The sequence below is a fragment of the Vulpes vulpes genome, chromosome 1 (assembly GCF_048418805.1).
Source record: "Vulpes vulpes isolate BD-2025 chromosome 1, VulVul3, whole genome shotgun sequence".
Lineage (NCBI taxonomy): Eukaryota > Metazoa > Chordata > Mammalia > Carnivora > Canidae > Vulpes > Vulpes vulpes.
In genome coordinates this window covers 124417272-124433579 of record NC_132780.1, presented here as the reverse complement: position 1 = coordinate 124433579, position 16308 = coordinate 124417272, and the positions used below count along the sequence as shown (strand labels likewise).

The following is a 16308-nucleotide window of genomic DNA, read 5'->3' as shown; positions in this document are numbered from 1 at the left end:
GATTTTTTCTTTCTTATCTATATTTTCTAAAATAAGCACGTGCTAAGAAAAATGACTGTAAATTTTTAAAAATCAAGTCAACGTCAGGAAAAAAAACCCTGTAATCTCAAGTAACTATGCTAAACACTCACAGGAGAGGGATGAAGAAGAGAGAGGTCTTTCCAGTCTAATTCAATAGAAAGCTAAATTTATTAAACACCTAGTTTCCCCAAATCAGTATTCTAGTCTTTGGATTTTTACGTTCATTGTAATTAAGACTTTCAAAATGTAGCTCTTAGCTCCTCTTCCTATTAAAAATGTAATCAGTTGGGTTATTTAATTTCTCCCCAATTTGATTTCCCAAAACTCAACGTCTTAAACACCAAAGACTAGTCCCCATTAAAAATTGTGAAGCAAAAAGAAAAAAAGAAAAAAAAATGTGAAGCATGCTAATGTGAATAGGGAGGGGGGATCCCTGGGTGACTCAGTGGTTTGGCACCTGCTTTCGGCTGAGGGCGTGACCCTGGGGTCAAGTGATGGAGTCCCGCATCGCGCTCCCTGCATGGAGCCTGCTTCTCCCTCTGTCTGTGTCTCTGCCTCTCTCTCTCTCTCTCTGTCTCTCTTGAATAAGTAAATAAAATCTTAAAAAAAAAAAAAACATACGGAGTCATTCTTCATTAACGGTCATTACCTCGAATGCAGAGTAAACAACTATGCACGCAAGTAAAGCAAAAATCCCAACTAGTAAGCACCATTCCGGATGCAAGGGCTACAGTGAATAATTTTGAAATGTCCATCAGAATCACTCAAAGATGATGATGAATCATGCAAAATTGAGTGAGGGCGCGTAAACTCATTCAAAACACGGAGCTGAACCAACTCCTTCGGAAACCTATGCGCCCTCTCCTTCAGTCCCTTCCCCTGCAAGGCCCTGCGAGGTCCTGTCGCCACTTCCCCCAGCGCATTCAGGGGGGCCGTTCGCCACCAGAAACCCTCGCGACCGGGCCCCGAACTCCGTGCTTTCCGCGATTCAGGAGCCCGGCTCCTGCTCGCGCAGGGAGCCCACTCAGCGCCCCGCCCACCCCGGCCCCGGCCCCGCCTCCGCGCACTGGCCCGCCCACCCGGGACGGCCCCGCCCACCCGCGTCCCGCCCCGCCCCGCCCCCGCCCCGGCCCCGCCCCGGCCCCGCCCCTCCAGGGCCCAGCCCCCGCTTCGGCTCCCGCCGGCCCCGCCCCCGCCCCGCCCCCTCGCATTCTGTGGGCTTCTCCCTCCCGCTCTCCTGTGTGTGACGAGCCGGCGGCCGGGAGGGGTCTATTGCGCACGCCCAGAGCGCCGCGCGGGGGGGACCGAAGAGGCCTCCTCTCCGCTCTCCCGAGACTATGAGGCGCGGCGTTGGGCGGGCTCCTTCCCGGAAGCGGAAGTTCGGGGGGCGGGCCCAGGGCGGCCGGGAGTCCGCGGCGGTTAATTCCTTTCGTCGGGCGGCTCTCCCCTGGGTGCGGGGCTCGGCGGCGGCTGCGAGGGATGGTCGGGTCCGGATGTCGGCCGGGCCAGGTGAGGGCCGTGGCCCCGCGGGGTCCACGTGGGGCTAGAGACGGATTCAGGGGGCTCCAGCGCTGGGGCAGGTGCAAAACAAGGGGGGCGGTACCAGCAGGGACGTGCGGCGGCGTTAGACACGCCGAGTTAGGGACGTGGGGGGGGGGGGGGGGAGGGTCCCTAACGTTAGCGACGCGGCCGCGCCCGGGCGTGCGGGGTCGAGTCCCGCTTCCGCCTCGCGGCGCCGCAGGCCCCTGGTCCTCCGCCCCAGCCGCTGGCCTCCTGGACCACCAGCAAGAGCAGAAAGGGCCGCCAGTTCGCGCCCCGCGCCAGCAGCCTCCAGCCCTTCTCAAATGCACGCCGAATAGTTCACTTTTCTGCCCAAAAAACAAACACACGAACGCTGCTTTTTCAGGGTAAAGGTCTCGGTTCTTTGGGCTGTCAACACAGCTCTTTTTTTTTGTTTGTTTTGTTTTTTTTGTTGTTGTTGTTGTTTTTTTGCTTTTTTTTTTTTTTTGACCCCAGCAGTGCATTCCTTACCGTCCCGAATGCACGCAGCCCTGTGGCCCGTTGGTTCTGCAGCGCCCCCTGCGCCCCCGCGCGCCCTCCTGTCCCCGCGTCTGTGGCTTCTTCTCTGCCCCCGCCCGGAATGCCCGCCCCCCTCCCGCCCCTGGGCTCCAGGGCGGCGCTCGCGCATCCCCATCGCATCCCCATCGGTCGGGGGCTTCTTGCCGCCACGCCTCGTGCCGCTCAGTGCTAATCCTAATTCGGGACGCTTTCCAGGCTACAGACAGTCGCTGCCTTGTTTGTCTACTCCCTTTACTCCACAGCTTCTCTCTGTTATCTTCAAAGCCTAGGACAGCGCGTGGCACCTTAGATTTTCAGGTACTGAATCAAAGACACTCGCTATCCACAGTGGTCTTGCTCCCCTTTGAATACACCCACCTGTCTCCCTCTCTCTTTATTTCCTTCCCCCCCCCCAATCTCCCTTCACTTATCAACTCACCTGTAGCGCTGTGTTCCCCATTAGTGTGGATCTTACACGGTTTTTTTTTTTTCCCTCCAAGACTTGGCTCAAGACTTCCTTCGTGAGTACTTGCTGACCATCCCCACCCTTGTAGATCATCCTCTTAGGTTGAACGAGCTCCCAGTATGCGCAGTCAGCAAGGGGGAGGGAGGAGAAACTGTTTGTGATCACAGTCACCTGCAGATTCCGATTCCAATTCTTTTATTTTTATTTATTTATTTATTTATTTATTTATTTATTTATTTATTTATTTACTTACTTACTTACTTACTTACTTATTTATTCATGAGAGACGCACACACAGAGAGAGAGAGAGAGGCAGAGACACAAGCAGGCCCCATGCAGGGAGCCCGACGTGGGACTCGATCCGGAGACTCTAGGATCACGCCCTGGGGCGGAAGGCAGGTGCTAAACTGCTGATTCCAATTCTGCCACTACTCTAGTAGCGATACTAAGCCAAGTACTTTATTTTTTTAAAGATTTTATCTATTCATGAGAGACAGAGAGAGAGGCAGAGACACAGGCAGAGGGAGAAGCAGGCTCCACGCAGGGAGCCCGTGGTGGGACTCGATCCCAGGTCTCCAGGATCAGAACCTGGGCGGAAAGCAGGCATCCAACCACTGAGCACCCCCCCCCACACACATCCCAAGCCAAGTACTTTTTACTTGTCTAAGCCTCCTTTCCCTTAGCTATAAAATAGGTGTAAGTAGGTATCAAGTTCTGTCTCTCAAAGAAATGGGAAGATTAAAAATGAGAGAACCTGATGAAACGTCTGCCTCTCTCTTGGCGTAAATTGGTGCAACAAAATTTGGCCCCCCTTACAGTTTACCACCGTCTAGAGGATAAGAATAGCTGACATTTAGATAGCACTTGTGTGGTTGATGCTGCGCTTAAGTATTTTTACATAGTAGGCATAATTCATTTAATATTCATAATAGCCTTATGAGGCAGATATTATTACCATCTCCATGTTATAGATGAGGAACTTGAGGGATGAAGAAGAGTTCAAATGATTGTCCTACAGTTACAGAACTCATTGGTGGTGCAGCAGGATTCAGACCCACAGAGCTGGTGCCAGAGTCCACTCTTTCAGACTTTACACTCTATCATAGGGTGTGGTTTAAATGGAAATGAAAGTCTTTGGGATACTCTGAATTATTCTACAAATGTAATTTTATCTTGTACTTATTGGTAGGAAATAGAACTTGTAAGAAATGCTTATGCTTTTCTCACATAGCAAAGAAAAAAGGTTAAATGATAACACCCAATGGAATTAAATGTGACATAAAGCCAAATGACTGTCTCATGCATTGTGATTTGGGGCACTCCTTTTGGAGAGTGTTTTTGTAATTCGTATCAAGGGCTATTAAATGAATAATAGCCTTTCATCAAATAAATAAGCTTTTAATCCTGACTATGAAAAGGCTTTTTTTTTTTTTTTTTTTCTGTGTATGGAAAGGTTTATTTCAGGCTTTTCAGTTGTGAAAAACATGAAGCAATCCAAGGACATGTTATATTATTTACACCAAGGAAATACTATACAACCATTAAAAAAACATTTGAAGGTATGCTAATATGGAAACAAATTTAAAAATAAAATCATAAGATTTAGTTTTTGTGATTAGTCATTATGACTAAGGAAATAATTCATAGGGAAAAAAAAAGATTGGAAGTCCCAGTAGCAATACCTTGGTTTCTAAATATTATGATGTACTTAAAGGAATATCATCATCCACTAAAAGGAACCACGCCTTCATGGAGGAATGGTCAACCCCACAGCTGAAGCAGGAAAATTATATGATGAGCCTGGATACATCAAAATAAAAAGCATCTGCAGAGTAAAGGAAACAACAGAGTGAATGGTATCTTATGAAGTGGAAAAAAAAGATTTGTAAACCCTCTGTCTACTAAAGGGTTAATATCCAAACTATATCAGGAGCTCCTACAACTCAAAAGCAAAAAAAACAAAGTAACTTGATTAAAAAATTAGCAAAAGACTTGAATAGACATTTCTTCAAAGATGGTGTATAAAAGGCGAGGAAGCCCATGAAAAGATGTTCAACATTACTAGTCATTAGGGAAATGCAAATCAAAACCGCAATGAGATAGCATCTCACACCTTTTAGGATGACAATTCTCATTGGCAAGGATGTGGAGAAATTGGAACCTTTGTAAACTACTGGTGAAAATGTAAAATGGTACAGCCGCAATGAAAAATAGCATGACAGTTGCTCAAAAAATTAAAAATAGACTTCTTATGCGATCCAGAAATTCTACTTTTGGGTTTTTATACAAAAGAATTGAAAATACGATCTCAAAGAGATATTTGCACTTCTGTGTTTATTGCAGTATTCACAGTAGCCAAGATGTGGAAGCAACCTAAATGTCTATTGATGGATGAGTGGGTAAGAAAAAAAAAATGTGTTATATACACACAATGGAATATTATTCAACCTTAAAAAAGAAAAAATCCTGCCAGATGCAACATGGATGAATCTTGATGATATAAGTGAAGTAAGCCAGTCAGAAGGGTAGATACTGCATTATTCAACTTATATAAGGGACCAAAGTAGTCACAATTATAGAAGCAGAGAGCAGAATGGAGATGTTAGAGGCAGGGGAATTTCTGTTCAGTGGGTGTAAAGTTGCAATTATGCAAGATAAATACATTCTAGAGAACTGTACAACATCATGCCTGTAGTTAATTATATGGTATTATGCACTTAAACATTTATGAAGAAAGTAGATCTCATGTTAAGTGTTCTTACTACAACGAAAAAACAAACCCAAACCAAAGGATGAGCCCAGAGCACCTTGTCACAGAAAGTAAGGAATTACTCAAAAAAATAATGGGAACATGTTAAAATGTTATGAGAGCCAGTCTGAAGAGACTACCACTGAAAGAGTCTGGGACAGTTGGAGCATCAAAATAAATAATGATGAAAATAGATCATAACCCTTTGAATAAAATAGGAATCAACCAGTCCATACTAACAAACAATAAAGGAAGAGTGCTTACCTAGAGTTCAAGACCAACTAATACAATCGGAGAAGGACAAACATATGTTCTTACTCATTTGGGGAATATAAATAATAGTGAAAGGGAATATAAGGGAAGGGAGAAGAAATGAGTGGGAAATATCAGAAAGGGAGACAGAACATAAAGACTCCTAACTCTGGGAAACGAACTAGGGGTGGTGGAAGGGGAGGAGGGCGGGGGGGGGGGGTGAATGGGTGACGGGCACTGAGGGGGGCACTTGAGGGGATGAGCACGGGGTGTTATTCTGTACGTTGGCAAATTGAACACCAATAAAAAATAAATTTATTATTAAAAAAAAGACCAACTAATAAATGTAGAAGGAATCATGTAAGGGGGCGCCTGGGTGGCTCAATGGTTGAGCATCTGCCTTTGGCTTGGCTCGTGATCCTGGGGTCCTGGGATCAAGTCCCACATTGGGCTCCCTGTAGGGAGCCTGCTTCTCCCTCTGTTTGTGTCTGTGCCTCTGTATCTCATGAATAAATAAATAAAATCTTTTAAGAAATTTTTTTTTGAAAAGGAATCATGTAAGTTACAGAATTCACCATTTCCCAAACAAGTGGATTAAGACAAGAATCATCAATGGATGCTAAAGCTACTCTGTGAAAGTCTGATGAATAGGAAGTCTGCATAATCTCAAATTATCTGCCCGTGAAATACTTAATACAAAGTTAAAAATAGGAACCTTAGAGTGAAAACCTGGCAGACGCCATCTTAAATAATCAAAGTTTACATCACCAGTAATGAGACAAACTCATACCATGTGTGTTCTCATATCAAGAAGGACAAAACTTCCCTTTTGTGGTATTCCTGCCAAAAACTTACAACCTGAATTTAATCGTGAGGGAAAATCAGACAAGTCTAAAATGTCTGGGCATCCTGGCTTGAAGGTTATAAAAGGCAATGAAATGATTACCTGAGGAGCTATTCTAAATTAAAGAGACTAATGAAGTGTGACAATGTAAAGCAACCTGTGATCCTGCATTGCGCATGGACTGGCACTTTTGAAAAATAAAGGACGGTATTGTAATAATCATCAAAATGTGAATAAAGTCTATAGTTTATAATATATAGTATCAGTGTTAATGTCCTGATTTTGATAATTACACTGGTTATATAAATGACCTCGTTTTTAGGAAATATTTAGGAGTAAATAATTAATATCATACCTGCAACTTACCCTAAAATGGTTCAGAAAAACAATAATGTATTTTTTGTATTGTATATATTTTGTTACTGAATATATTTTGAGAGAACATGGCAGATACCGTGAAATAATAGTTGGGGAATCTGGGTAAAGTGTATACTGAAATTCTTTGTATTATTTTAAAACAATTTTAAAAAGTTTTGATGGAAATGTGCCATTATGATAGTTACTGTTGCAAGGTGCTGTTATCCTAGGTAATTTTCATTACTTGATTTTCTGTAACATAACCTCATGTATATTTTTTGGGGAAATACTGTGTAATCCTAGAATTATACCATACGTTTACCTCTGTATACTTTTTTAATTTTGAAAGATAATAATTGTGGTAGTTGTTTTTGGACTTGGTCCAGAGTATAGCAGCACCATGTTTTGGAATTTCATTTTGGTTCTGGCAAGGATACCAACATATGTATGTACCAAAGGGAAAGACCCTTAGGGTGTCCTGCAGGGACCAGCAGAGCAACACTACATAGAATCTTATTTCCTACAACATTGGTTCCCACGGCTGGCCTCATGACTTCATCATACCCCAAGTTATCTCAAGGAGAAGTATAACTCTACTAAGCCAATTTTTAAGATGTATTCTCAGTTGCACATAACTCCAGATAGTTCAGTTGTTCCTGCTCAAAGCTATCTTGGGATGAAACATGTAAGCATGTCAAGAAAAACCATAAATGTAACTGCCAACAGTGACTACTTCTGAAGGGTGAAATAAGGGAGTGAGTAGGGAACTTAATTCATCATTTAAAAGTTATATTTTAAATAGAGATCATAGTTATAGAAGGTTAATGGATATTAAAAAGATATACCATGGAAAGTCTCCTTGCTCTGTCCTCCAGACTCAGTTTCCCTCCCCAGAGGCAAACAACAAACTTCTTGCCTAACTTTCAAGATACTGGATGCTCGTTAAAGCAAGTGCATTTTTTTCTTTGTTGTACACAAAAGATAGCCCACTTATTTTACATTAAAAATGAAATTAAAAAAAAAAAAACAGTATTGTGGGCATCCTGGGTGGCTCAGCAGTTTAAGCACCCAGGGCGTGATCCTGGAGACCTGGGATTGAGTCCCACTTCGGGCTCCCTGCATGGAGCCTGCTTCTCCTCCCTCTGCCTGTGTCTCTGCCTCTCTCTCTGTGTCTCTTGTGAATAAATAACTAGAATCTTTAAAAAAAGAAAAAAAAAAAGATGTAGATAATGAGGAGTAGTAGAGTTTTCATTGGCTGGTTTTGTCAGACACCCTAAATAATGTGGATAAACAGAATCATAGTTATGAATTCTGTGCTATATGTTGAATTAACTTATATGTTTTGAAGACTCGGGGAATGTAGAACATGTTCAGAGATTGAGTATAGTCCAGACTTACTGTCATAGGTACTTCTGGTTAAAATAATGCCTCAGCTTCATTTTCAGCTTGTGCTGTTTGCTTGACATTTGATGTAGTACAATAATTTATTAATAAGAGTTCAATAGTAATTATGAATTTATAGGATATATTACATTTATAAAAAATTAATAATGTACATTAAGTGGAATATTATTCAGCCTTAAGGAAAGGAACTTTGACACTTGCTACAAGACATTAGGCAAAGTGAAATAAGCTAATCACAAAAGGAAAAATACTGTATAATTCCACTTATATGAGTTTCCTAGAGTAATCAGATTCATAGAGACAGAAACTAGAAGGGTAGTTGCTAGGGGCAGTGTGGGTTCTTGGAAGTTAATGTTTAATGGGTACAGAATTTTAGTTTGGCAAGGTAAGTTTCTGGAGGTGGATGTTGGTTGTATAGCAGCATGAATATATGTAATGCCACAGAACTGTACACTAAAAACTGGCTACCATGGTAGATTTTATGTTGTGTTTTTACCACAAAAAGGAAACAACATTTCAGGTTTTGTCAAGACAGCCTATTGAGAATATAATTGAAAAATACTTGTATATTTAATATAATGTATTATATCATAGGTGTTATCTTCAGGAAAACACACTGGACCTGCTAAATTAACCAATGGAAAGAGAGGGTAAGTATTTACAGGAGTTTACAACTTTAAGTCGTAAATCTCAAGAGACTTTTCAGGTCTTTGGGCCACACTAAATTTTGCCTACCCCGGAAAATGGGTCTCTACCTTCACAAACTCTGGGGAAGAACCTTCCATACCCATGTTGATCATTTTAGTGTTCAACAGTCTTTATAGTCACTATAAAATTCTATATAAATCTTCTTATGGACAAGCTTTCTTATCAAACCTTCGCTGGGAAGAAAATGACTATTGATACGTTTTGGAAGAAAGTTTTGTAGTATTTGTGACAATATTAATGAACTTGTTTTCTAGGACCCATTTAAGAAAGATATCACGTTTTAATGCAGATTTTGGCAATGCTATCCATTCTGATTCAGAAAGTCAGGTAAGACTAAACTGAATAGATACAATACACACTATTTTAATTAATCTTCAGATAAAAGCTAAGAAGGAATAAAATTTCAGAGGTGAAGTGTTGATTGCACTAAGGAAGTTTGAAGACTTTTTGCTTTGAAACATGTGTTCTACCAATAATAAATTGCTCCTGAAAAAAGAATTTTAAAACCACATAATTTGTTGGGTTTTTATTTTCCTGCATTAAAATTCTGTGTATGAATTTCTAAATGACTTTCTCCTTACAGACTGAGACTGTACAGGGGCTTGATGGTTGTGCTTCTTTGCTGCGGGACATTTTGAGAAATGAAGATTCAGGTTTTTAAATTTTTATATACCTCTTTGCTAATCACTTTTCTCAAATAATTCTCTTAATGCAAATGAATTTTTGTCTTAATTATTAATAGGTTCAGAAAAAGCATATTCAGAAAATAGATATAATCCCAGATTTTTAGAAGGCAAAAGATTTGGATCTAAAAAGAAAGGACATGAAAAACATGTTCCTTCAGGAGTCCGGAAGGAAATTTGTAAGTATTTTTTTTTCCTTTCTGTTTAAATATAATCTTTGGGGCACCTGGCTGACTCAGTTGGTAAGGCATGTGACTCTTGATCTTGGGGTTGTGAGTTCAAGCCCCATGTTGGATGTAGAGATTACTTTATTCAGGTGTATATGTGTGTGCTTATGCTTCTCTTTATTCTGCTTCTAATTGCTGGGTAGTTACTTGGTTTACTGTCCCTTTCCCAAGAAGAAAGAAAAAGTGACTGACTAGGTTTTTAGAAGAAAAGGTTCTAACTCAGAATGACATTTAGGAGGTATATATAGAGTTATCTTTGTTCTCCTTGCCACTTAATTCCATAAATAACCATAAATTGGTTGTGTTTCATGTGCATACTTATAGATACTAATTGTTTTAAAATCATTTTATGTGTATATATCATCAGTAGGTTTAGTAACTCAACCTGTTGAGCTAGCTGCACAGTTAGAATACATGGTGTATAAGAAAGTAAAATTCCAAGTTGGGGGGGATCCCTGGAATGGCTCAGCGGTTTGGTGCCTGCCTTCGGCCCAGGGCATGGTCCTGGGGACCTGGGGTCGAGTCCCACCTCGGACTCCCTGCATGGAACCTGCTTCTCCCTCTGCCTTCTGTGTGTGTGTGTGTGTGTGTGTGTGTGTGTGTGTGTGTGTGTGTTTCATGAATAAATAAATTAAATCTTAAAAAAAAAATTCCAAGTTGGATAGCTAAGGAAAGAGGGCCTTCCAGTGACTGATGGTGAATGTAGCCTAGGATGTTTTACACCCTCACCATTAACTTTGCTGACTTTATAAAATGTAATAATTCACCAAACAGTTTAGAACAAGTTTTGATTATATTGTCCCCTGGAGCCCTGTAGAACAAGATAGCCCAAAATGGAGATGAAAAAAATCCACAATGGGAATTCAGATACACAAGAATGAGACGAATAGTTTCATGGTTCAAGCAGGCCAAAAATGTTAGTTAGTACAGCAGTGCATGATTAGAATCAGTTTAGACAAGAAGTGAAGTCTGGAAAACCATCCACAGCAATAGCCCTAGATGTTAAGAGATCTGGATCCATGCAAAGAGGCTAAGAAAATGAGAGTAGAGCATTTATCGGAGTAGACGTTGATGTTCCAGAAAGTCCTGAGTTAGAGAACTAAGGCAGAGGGATAACTGATCTGTCTTACTACTTACTAATCTACCTAGGAGGCCAGTCACTTGTAGCTTCATAGTATCTTGACCTGCCCTGTTGAAGAAGGTATTTGTATGCGTATGGCCATTGAGCACTTGAAGTATGGCTCGAAAAACTAAGGAGCTGAATTTCAAATGTTATTTTATTTAATTAAATTTAAATTTGAAAACAGATACTTGATCCAGTTATTAGAATACTTTTCAGTATGTTTGAAATAACTTGGATATATGAATCCACTTTTTCAACTATCAGTTTTATTAAAAGTAAATTCAGATCAGATACATTAGATTTAAAAGGTCTACTACAAAAATATCTCAAGTTTTTACATTAATTACATGTTGAAATGTTAATATTTTGGATCTGTTGATATAAGGACAACATTCAAGTTTTACCATTTTTACTTTTTAGTATGGCTACTGGAAAGTTTAAAATTGTGTATTTGTTGCCATTATATTTCTATTGGGTAGCATCGGTCTAAACTAGGGATCAGCATAGTACAGCCTAGCTTATTTTATAATTAATGTTTTGTTATTTATTTTATAAATAACGTTTTATTGGAGTGCAGCCATGCTAATTCATTTATGTATTTTATATGACTGCTTTTGTGCTGTAACAGTAAAATCGAGTAGTTGCGGCAGAAACCATCTGGTCTGCTAAGCTTAAAATATTTATTCTCTAACCTTTTAAGGAAAAAGTGTGCTAACCCCAGGTCTAAACTCTGAGAGTAGAGGCATTTCCTAGGGCCCAATGGACAAATAAAGGAATGGTAGCACCACTGGGCATTCCTCTGGTCTCTTTTTTTCTCAAGGCAGGTTATTTCTTGTCCAGGGCATCCATTCTCAGGGAACTGTCATTTGGAATGTATGTGGCTGACAGTGAGCCATGGTAGCAATGTGTTAGATCCTAGCTTAACTGCTTGCTAGTCAAGAGTTCCAACAGAAAACAGATGGCAACACTCTTAAGATAATTCAAGAAGGGTTTATTTACGAAGGAACTCATTACAAAGGTGTGAATGGGGTATAGGGAAACTATGAGGGATTGTGCTAATCCATTGCAAGCACAGCAGCAGAAGCCTTAAGGGAGGGATGAGGTTAGGGAGAGATTACCGGGACTCAGATACTGTTGAATAGAGTAGGCTGCCTTCAGAAGAGCGATGAGTTTGATTTAAGGAACAAAGCCAGCCAAGACTGCCTCAAAGAGAGAGTTAGGAATAAGTACTCTGACTTTATGGTGCTTCTTTCTTTGGTACTTCCAAGATTCCCAGTGGGTGGGACCCAAGTGGTGACCTGTTGATGTGTATCAGGTCTGGGATTTGATTTTTAGTCTTACAGGCTAATAAGTTAATCTTATTATGTCATGGTTGCTGGTAGGAGATCCAAGACCCCTGGGTCAGAGACAAAGGACTTTATTACTCACACAGTAAATAAAGTAAGCAACATGTACATTAGCATATTTCTGTTGGTACTCCCACTACAATTCCCATAGGGCTAATGTGATGGACCCAGGTAGATGCTGCTTATCCTATAGGTTTGTTTCAGCCAAGGAACACTGAGTTTGGGAAATCCATTGCTTTGGTAGGGAGCAGTAAGCAAACCTGTACTTGTCTCAGGGGAAGCATTATCTTCTCCCTCAAGGTTATTCATTACAAATATAACCCTGAGAAATGGCCCAGGTAAAGACCTTCAGTCAAGGCCTTACTTTCTTGTATACTGGGCAAGATGTGTAGGAGCAGAAGAAACCCACGAAGGACTGTCTCTTAACGATGTAATCCATGTAGATCAGCATCCCAGGGAGAGCAGGGTGGAGACAGGTAGAGGATGGATTTGGCAGAGCAGATGAGAGAAATGTGCATCCTGGGTCCCTAGACTCTAAAACTTTAAGGAACTTACTACAGCATGTTAATTAGTATCTTATGTATTATTTTAATTTTAACATACATCATCTTACTATTTTATGTTAACCATCTTTTGGGGAGTGGCCTCCTTGTGTACTTTTAATTTTTTTAAAGATTATTTATTTATTTTAGAGACAGAAAGAACACTAAGCAGAGAAGCAGAGGGAAAGGGAGAGAGAGCCCAGCACAGGGCCTGAGATCACCATTCACGCTGAAACCCAGAGTTGGTCACCTAACCCGACTGCACCACCCAGATGCCTCAGCCCTTGCGTACTTTCTATCTGAACCTGTCTGATCACTGAGGGTCTGTGGGGTCAAGGTCACCTACCTTGGAGCATACCTGGGAGTAAGTCAGAGAGACAGTTCAGAAATGCACTGAGCTTCTTCAGAGTGCTCCTGACATTTAAAGAAAAAATATATTTTTCATATATTTTTATTTTTTATTTATTTATTTTTGAAGATTTTATTTATTTATTCATGAGAGACACAGAGAGAGGCAGAGATGCAGGCAGAGAGAGAAGCAGAGAGCCGGATGCGGGATTCGATCCCAGGACCCAGGGTCACAACCCAAGCCAAAGGTAGACGCTTAACCACTGAGCCACCCAGGTGCCCCAGAAAAAATATTTTTAAAATAAGCAACTTTTTCCATTTGATAACTGTTGAATGCTGTGGGCACATGGCTCTGCTTTTAGTAACATACATATATTGCTGCCCTTACCTTGGGGAAATAAACCACTAGAGGCAGGATACTTGGAGCATTGATTGCCCCCATCAAGGCCAAGTGTTCTTTTACATATTTCAAATTATAGTAAGCCTCTAGCAACTCTTACCTGCAGTGTTGTTTGTTCTGCATTTGCGTGGCAGAAATTATCTTACCATCAGACAGTGCATGTACATCCAAGCAGTAGTGCTTATTTAGCAGCTAGGATGCAAGAAGTCTTGTGGATTGAATGATGAGTGGATCCTTTTCATGATTCTAGTTATTGACTGACGCCAGTTAGACGTATTACCACGCTAATCTGTTAGGTAACAATTTTATGTAGGATGCTTTGGTTTAATGAACAACAGTAAGAAAATGTACCTCATTTGTATTTGTGTATTAACAGGCTCATTTTGTTGGTGGTGATTTGGTGGTTTTTTAAAATTTAAAGTGATTTTGTAGTAATATAAATGCAATCGTTTATATCCATTTATGGTTTTTAACTTGCCTGGAATAATTTCCTTTTAAGATTTGCCTCTTGGGCAGCCTGGGTGGCTCAGTGGTTTAGTGTCGTCTTCGGGCGTGATCCTGGAGACCCGGGATCGAATCCCACATCAGGCATCCTGCATGGAGCCTGCTTCTCTCTCTGCCTGTGTCTCTGCCTCTCTCTCTCTCTCTCTCTCTCTCTCTCTCTCTCTGTGTGTCTCTCATGAATAAATAAATAAAATCTTTTAAAAAAAGATTTAAAGATTTGCCTCTTAAATATAAATCTTCAGCATTATCGGTAGAATTTTATATAGACTGGGTTAATAAAGGAATAAATTAAGTCATTTTAATTCTAAGGCTTTGATTTTTTTTTTTAAGAAATATGTTTGGAGTTTCTTAGTTGTTTTTGAATGATGACATCTGTTATCAAAGGCATGATACTGTAGCTCAGCTTTATCAGAAATTGTGAAAACCATCCCTTGAAGGTGAATGGGAGCCAATGCTTAATGCTTGCAACCTGTGAGTGTAAAATCTAGAATTCACCAAATCAGCAATTCTTATCTAACAGACTATTACAGATGTTTATTAACCAATTTGTTGCAGCGTGTCTCTTCAGATAGTGAAGAATAACTTACTCCTTTTGGCTTTAATCATGGTAAAGGGTGCATGTTTAGAGGTATAGTGTTGGTATCAGATGGGAAGATATGGGAATATGAAGTACTTACTTCTCTAAGTGACTTTGCAGCAATTTGGTGATAGATCTAACATTTATTAAGTTCTTACTATGTGCTAGAAGTTGGTGATGCCTTTATTATAATCATTTTTATGATGAGGAAGAGGAGGCCAAGAGAGGTTAAGTAATTTGCCAAAAGTTACTCAGCTAATAACAGTTAGAGCCTGTACTCAGGCCTGGGAAATATATTCACAGGAATAGAATCATCTCAAAAGGAAGCACACCCCAGGTCTAAATAGAAGCATCTACTATCTCATCCATTTTCATGGTTTCATAATAGTAATTTAGTAGTTTTTTTCTTTAAATTTTTTGTCTATCTTCATTGGTTATAGTAGTTAATATGCCTTTAACTTATTGCTTTACATATAAGTTTCATGCTTTTAGCAATGTTTTTATTTTCAATAAGATATATATAATTGAGGAAGTCCATACAAATTTTTAAAACTTCACTTTTTAAACAATTAAGGAATAATGCATAAATCGAGTGCACAACTCGATAAAGTTTTGCATGTGCATACACCCATACATTCACCACCCAGATGAAGACACAACATTTTCAGCACCCTACCATGCCTCTGCCTCATCATTAGTCTCACCACCACCCACCCCTCATCTTTAACCACTTTGCTGGCTTCTATCTCCATTGGAGAACTTAACCTGTTTTTGAACTTCTTGCAACACAGTTATATACTATGTAGTCTGTGTCTGACATCTTTCACACATTATGTCTGTTAGATTCCTATAGGCAGTTGGACATACCAGTAATTTGTTCTTTCCCATTGCTGTATAGTGTTCCAGCATGAGTATACCACAATTTATGCATTTCTACTCTTCATAGCTATTTGAGTGTTATCATTTTATAGCTACTGCAGAAAAAAAGCTGCTGTGAACATTTGTGTACACATCTTTTGGTAGTCACGAGCACTCATACCTGGGAGCACAATTGCTGTATCATAGGAATATATGTTTAGGCTGGGTAGGTCCTGCCAAAAGCTAGGTATTTTCTAAATTTATTTTGTACCCTGATAACCAATGATCTACCAAGAACATTCTCACCTTTTAAAAAAGTTTGCGAAGGGGACCTAATTAGGGAAATAGATTTTGATACTGATCTATAGAGTAGTTATAGAGCATGGTTTTTCATACATTAGTTTATTGCAGGTTTCTTCTTTGTACTACTTTGTATGTAGACTAATATAAGACTCTATGGGGCAAATAATGAAGTATCAGATAAGACTCTGCTTATACTTTAGTCAGACAAGAAAATGGAAGATCAGTATTATAGCACAATGTGCAAGTGGTATATGCTGCACAGAGACACTGCTCTGGCATGGTGAAGAGCAGTCATAGGAGTAGAAGGATTGAAAAAGGGAAGCCTTCAGATGAGCCTTCGTGAATGGATAGAACTGAATTGGAAGGAATGGTTCATCATGAGTAATGTTACAGAAAGGTGAGAGAAGCTTTTTGGGTGTCTACGTTGGTCTGACCGGAATGAGAAATTTGAATTGGAGTTGTTAGGACGATGGTTGGAAAAGTTGGTTGTGGTGCTCAGGCTTCAGAAACTTTAAATGCCAGGTTAAGATTTTTGTCT

At 40.2% G+C, this 16308-nt stretch overlaps 1 protein-coding gene across 10 annotated transcripts in view; it reads left to right on the top strand.

The window, feature by feature from the left end:
• Positions 1 to 1305: 1305 nt before the first annotated feature.
• Positions 1306 to 16308, top strand: part of CCDC14 (coiled-coil domain containing 14) — a 52194-nt gene continuing 37191 nt past the window's right edge. For 2 of the 10 annotated variants that reach the window (XM_072725276.1, XM_025990195.2), the window contains exons 1-5: positions 1306 to 1530; positions 8746 to 8801; positions 9114 to 9186; positions 9443 to 9512; positions 9602 to 9721. In XM_072725276.1, the coding sequence (XP_072581377.1) occupies positions 1501 to 1530; positions 8746 to 8801; positions 9114 to 9186; positions 9443 to 9512; positions 9602 to 9721 (349 nt within the window). In that variant the 5' untranslated portion in view covers positions 1306 to 1500. Of the gene's footprint in view, positions 1531 to 1762; positions 1929 to 2295; positions 2398 to 2831; positions 2945 to 8745; positions 8802 to 9113; positions 9187 to 9442; positions 9513 to 9601; positions 9722 to 16308 lie in introns of those variants that run through there. The other 8 variants (XM_072725267.1, XM_072725263.1, XM_072725277.1 and 5 more) reach the window with 8 other exon arrangements.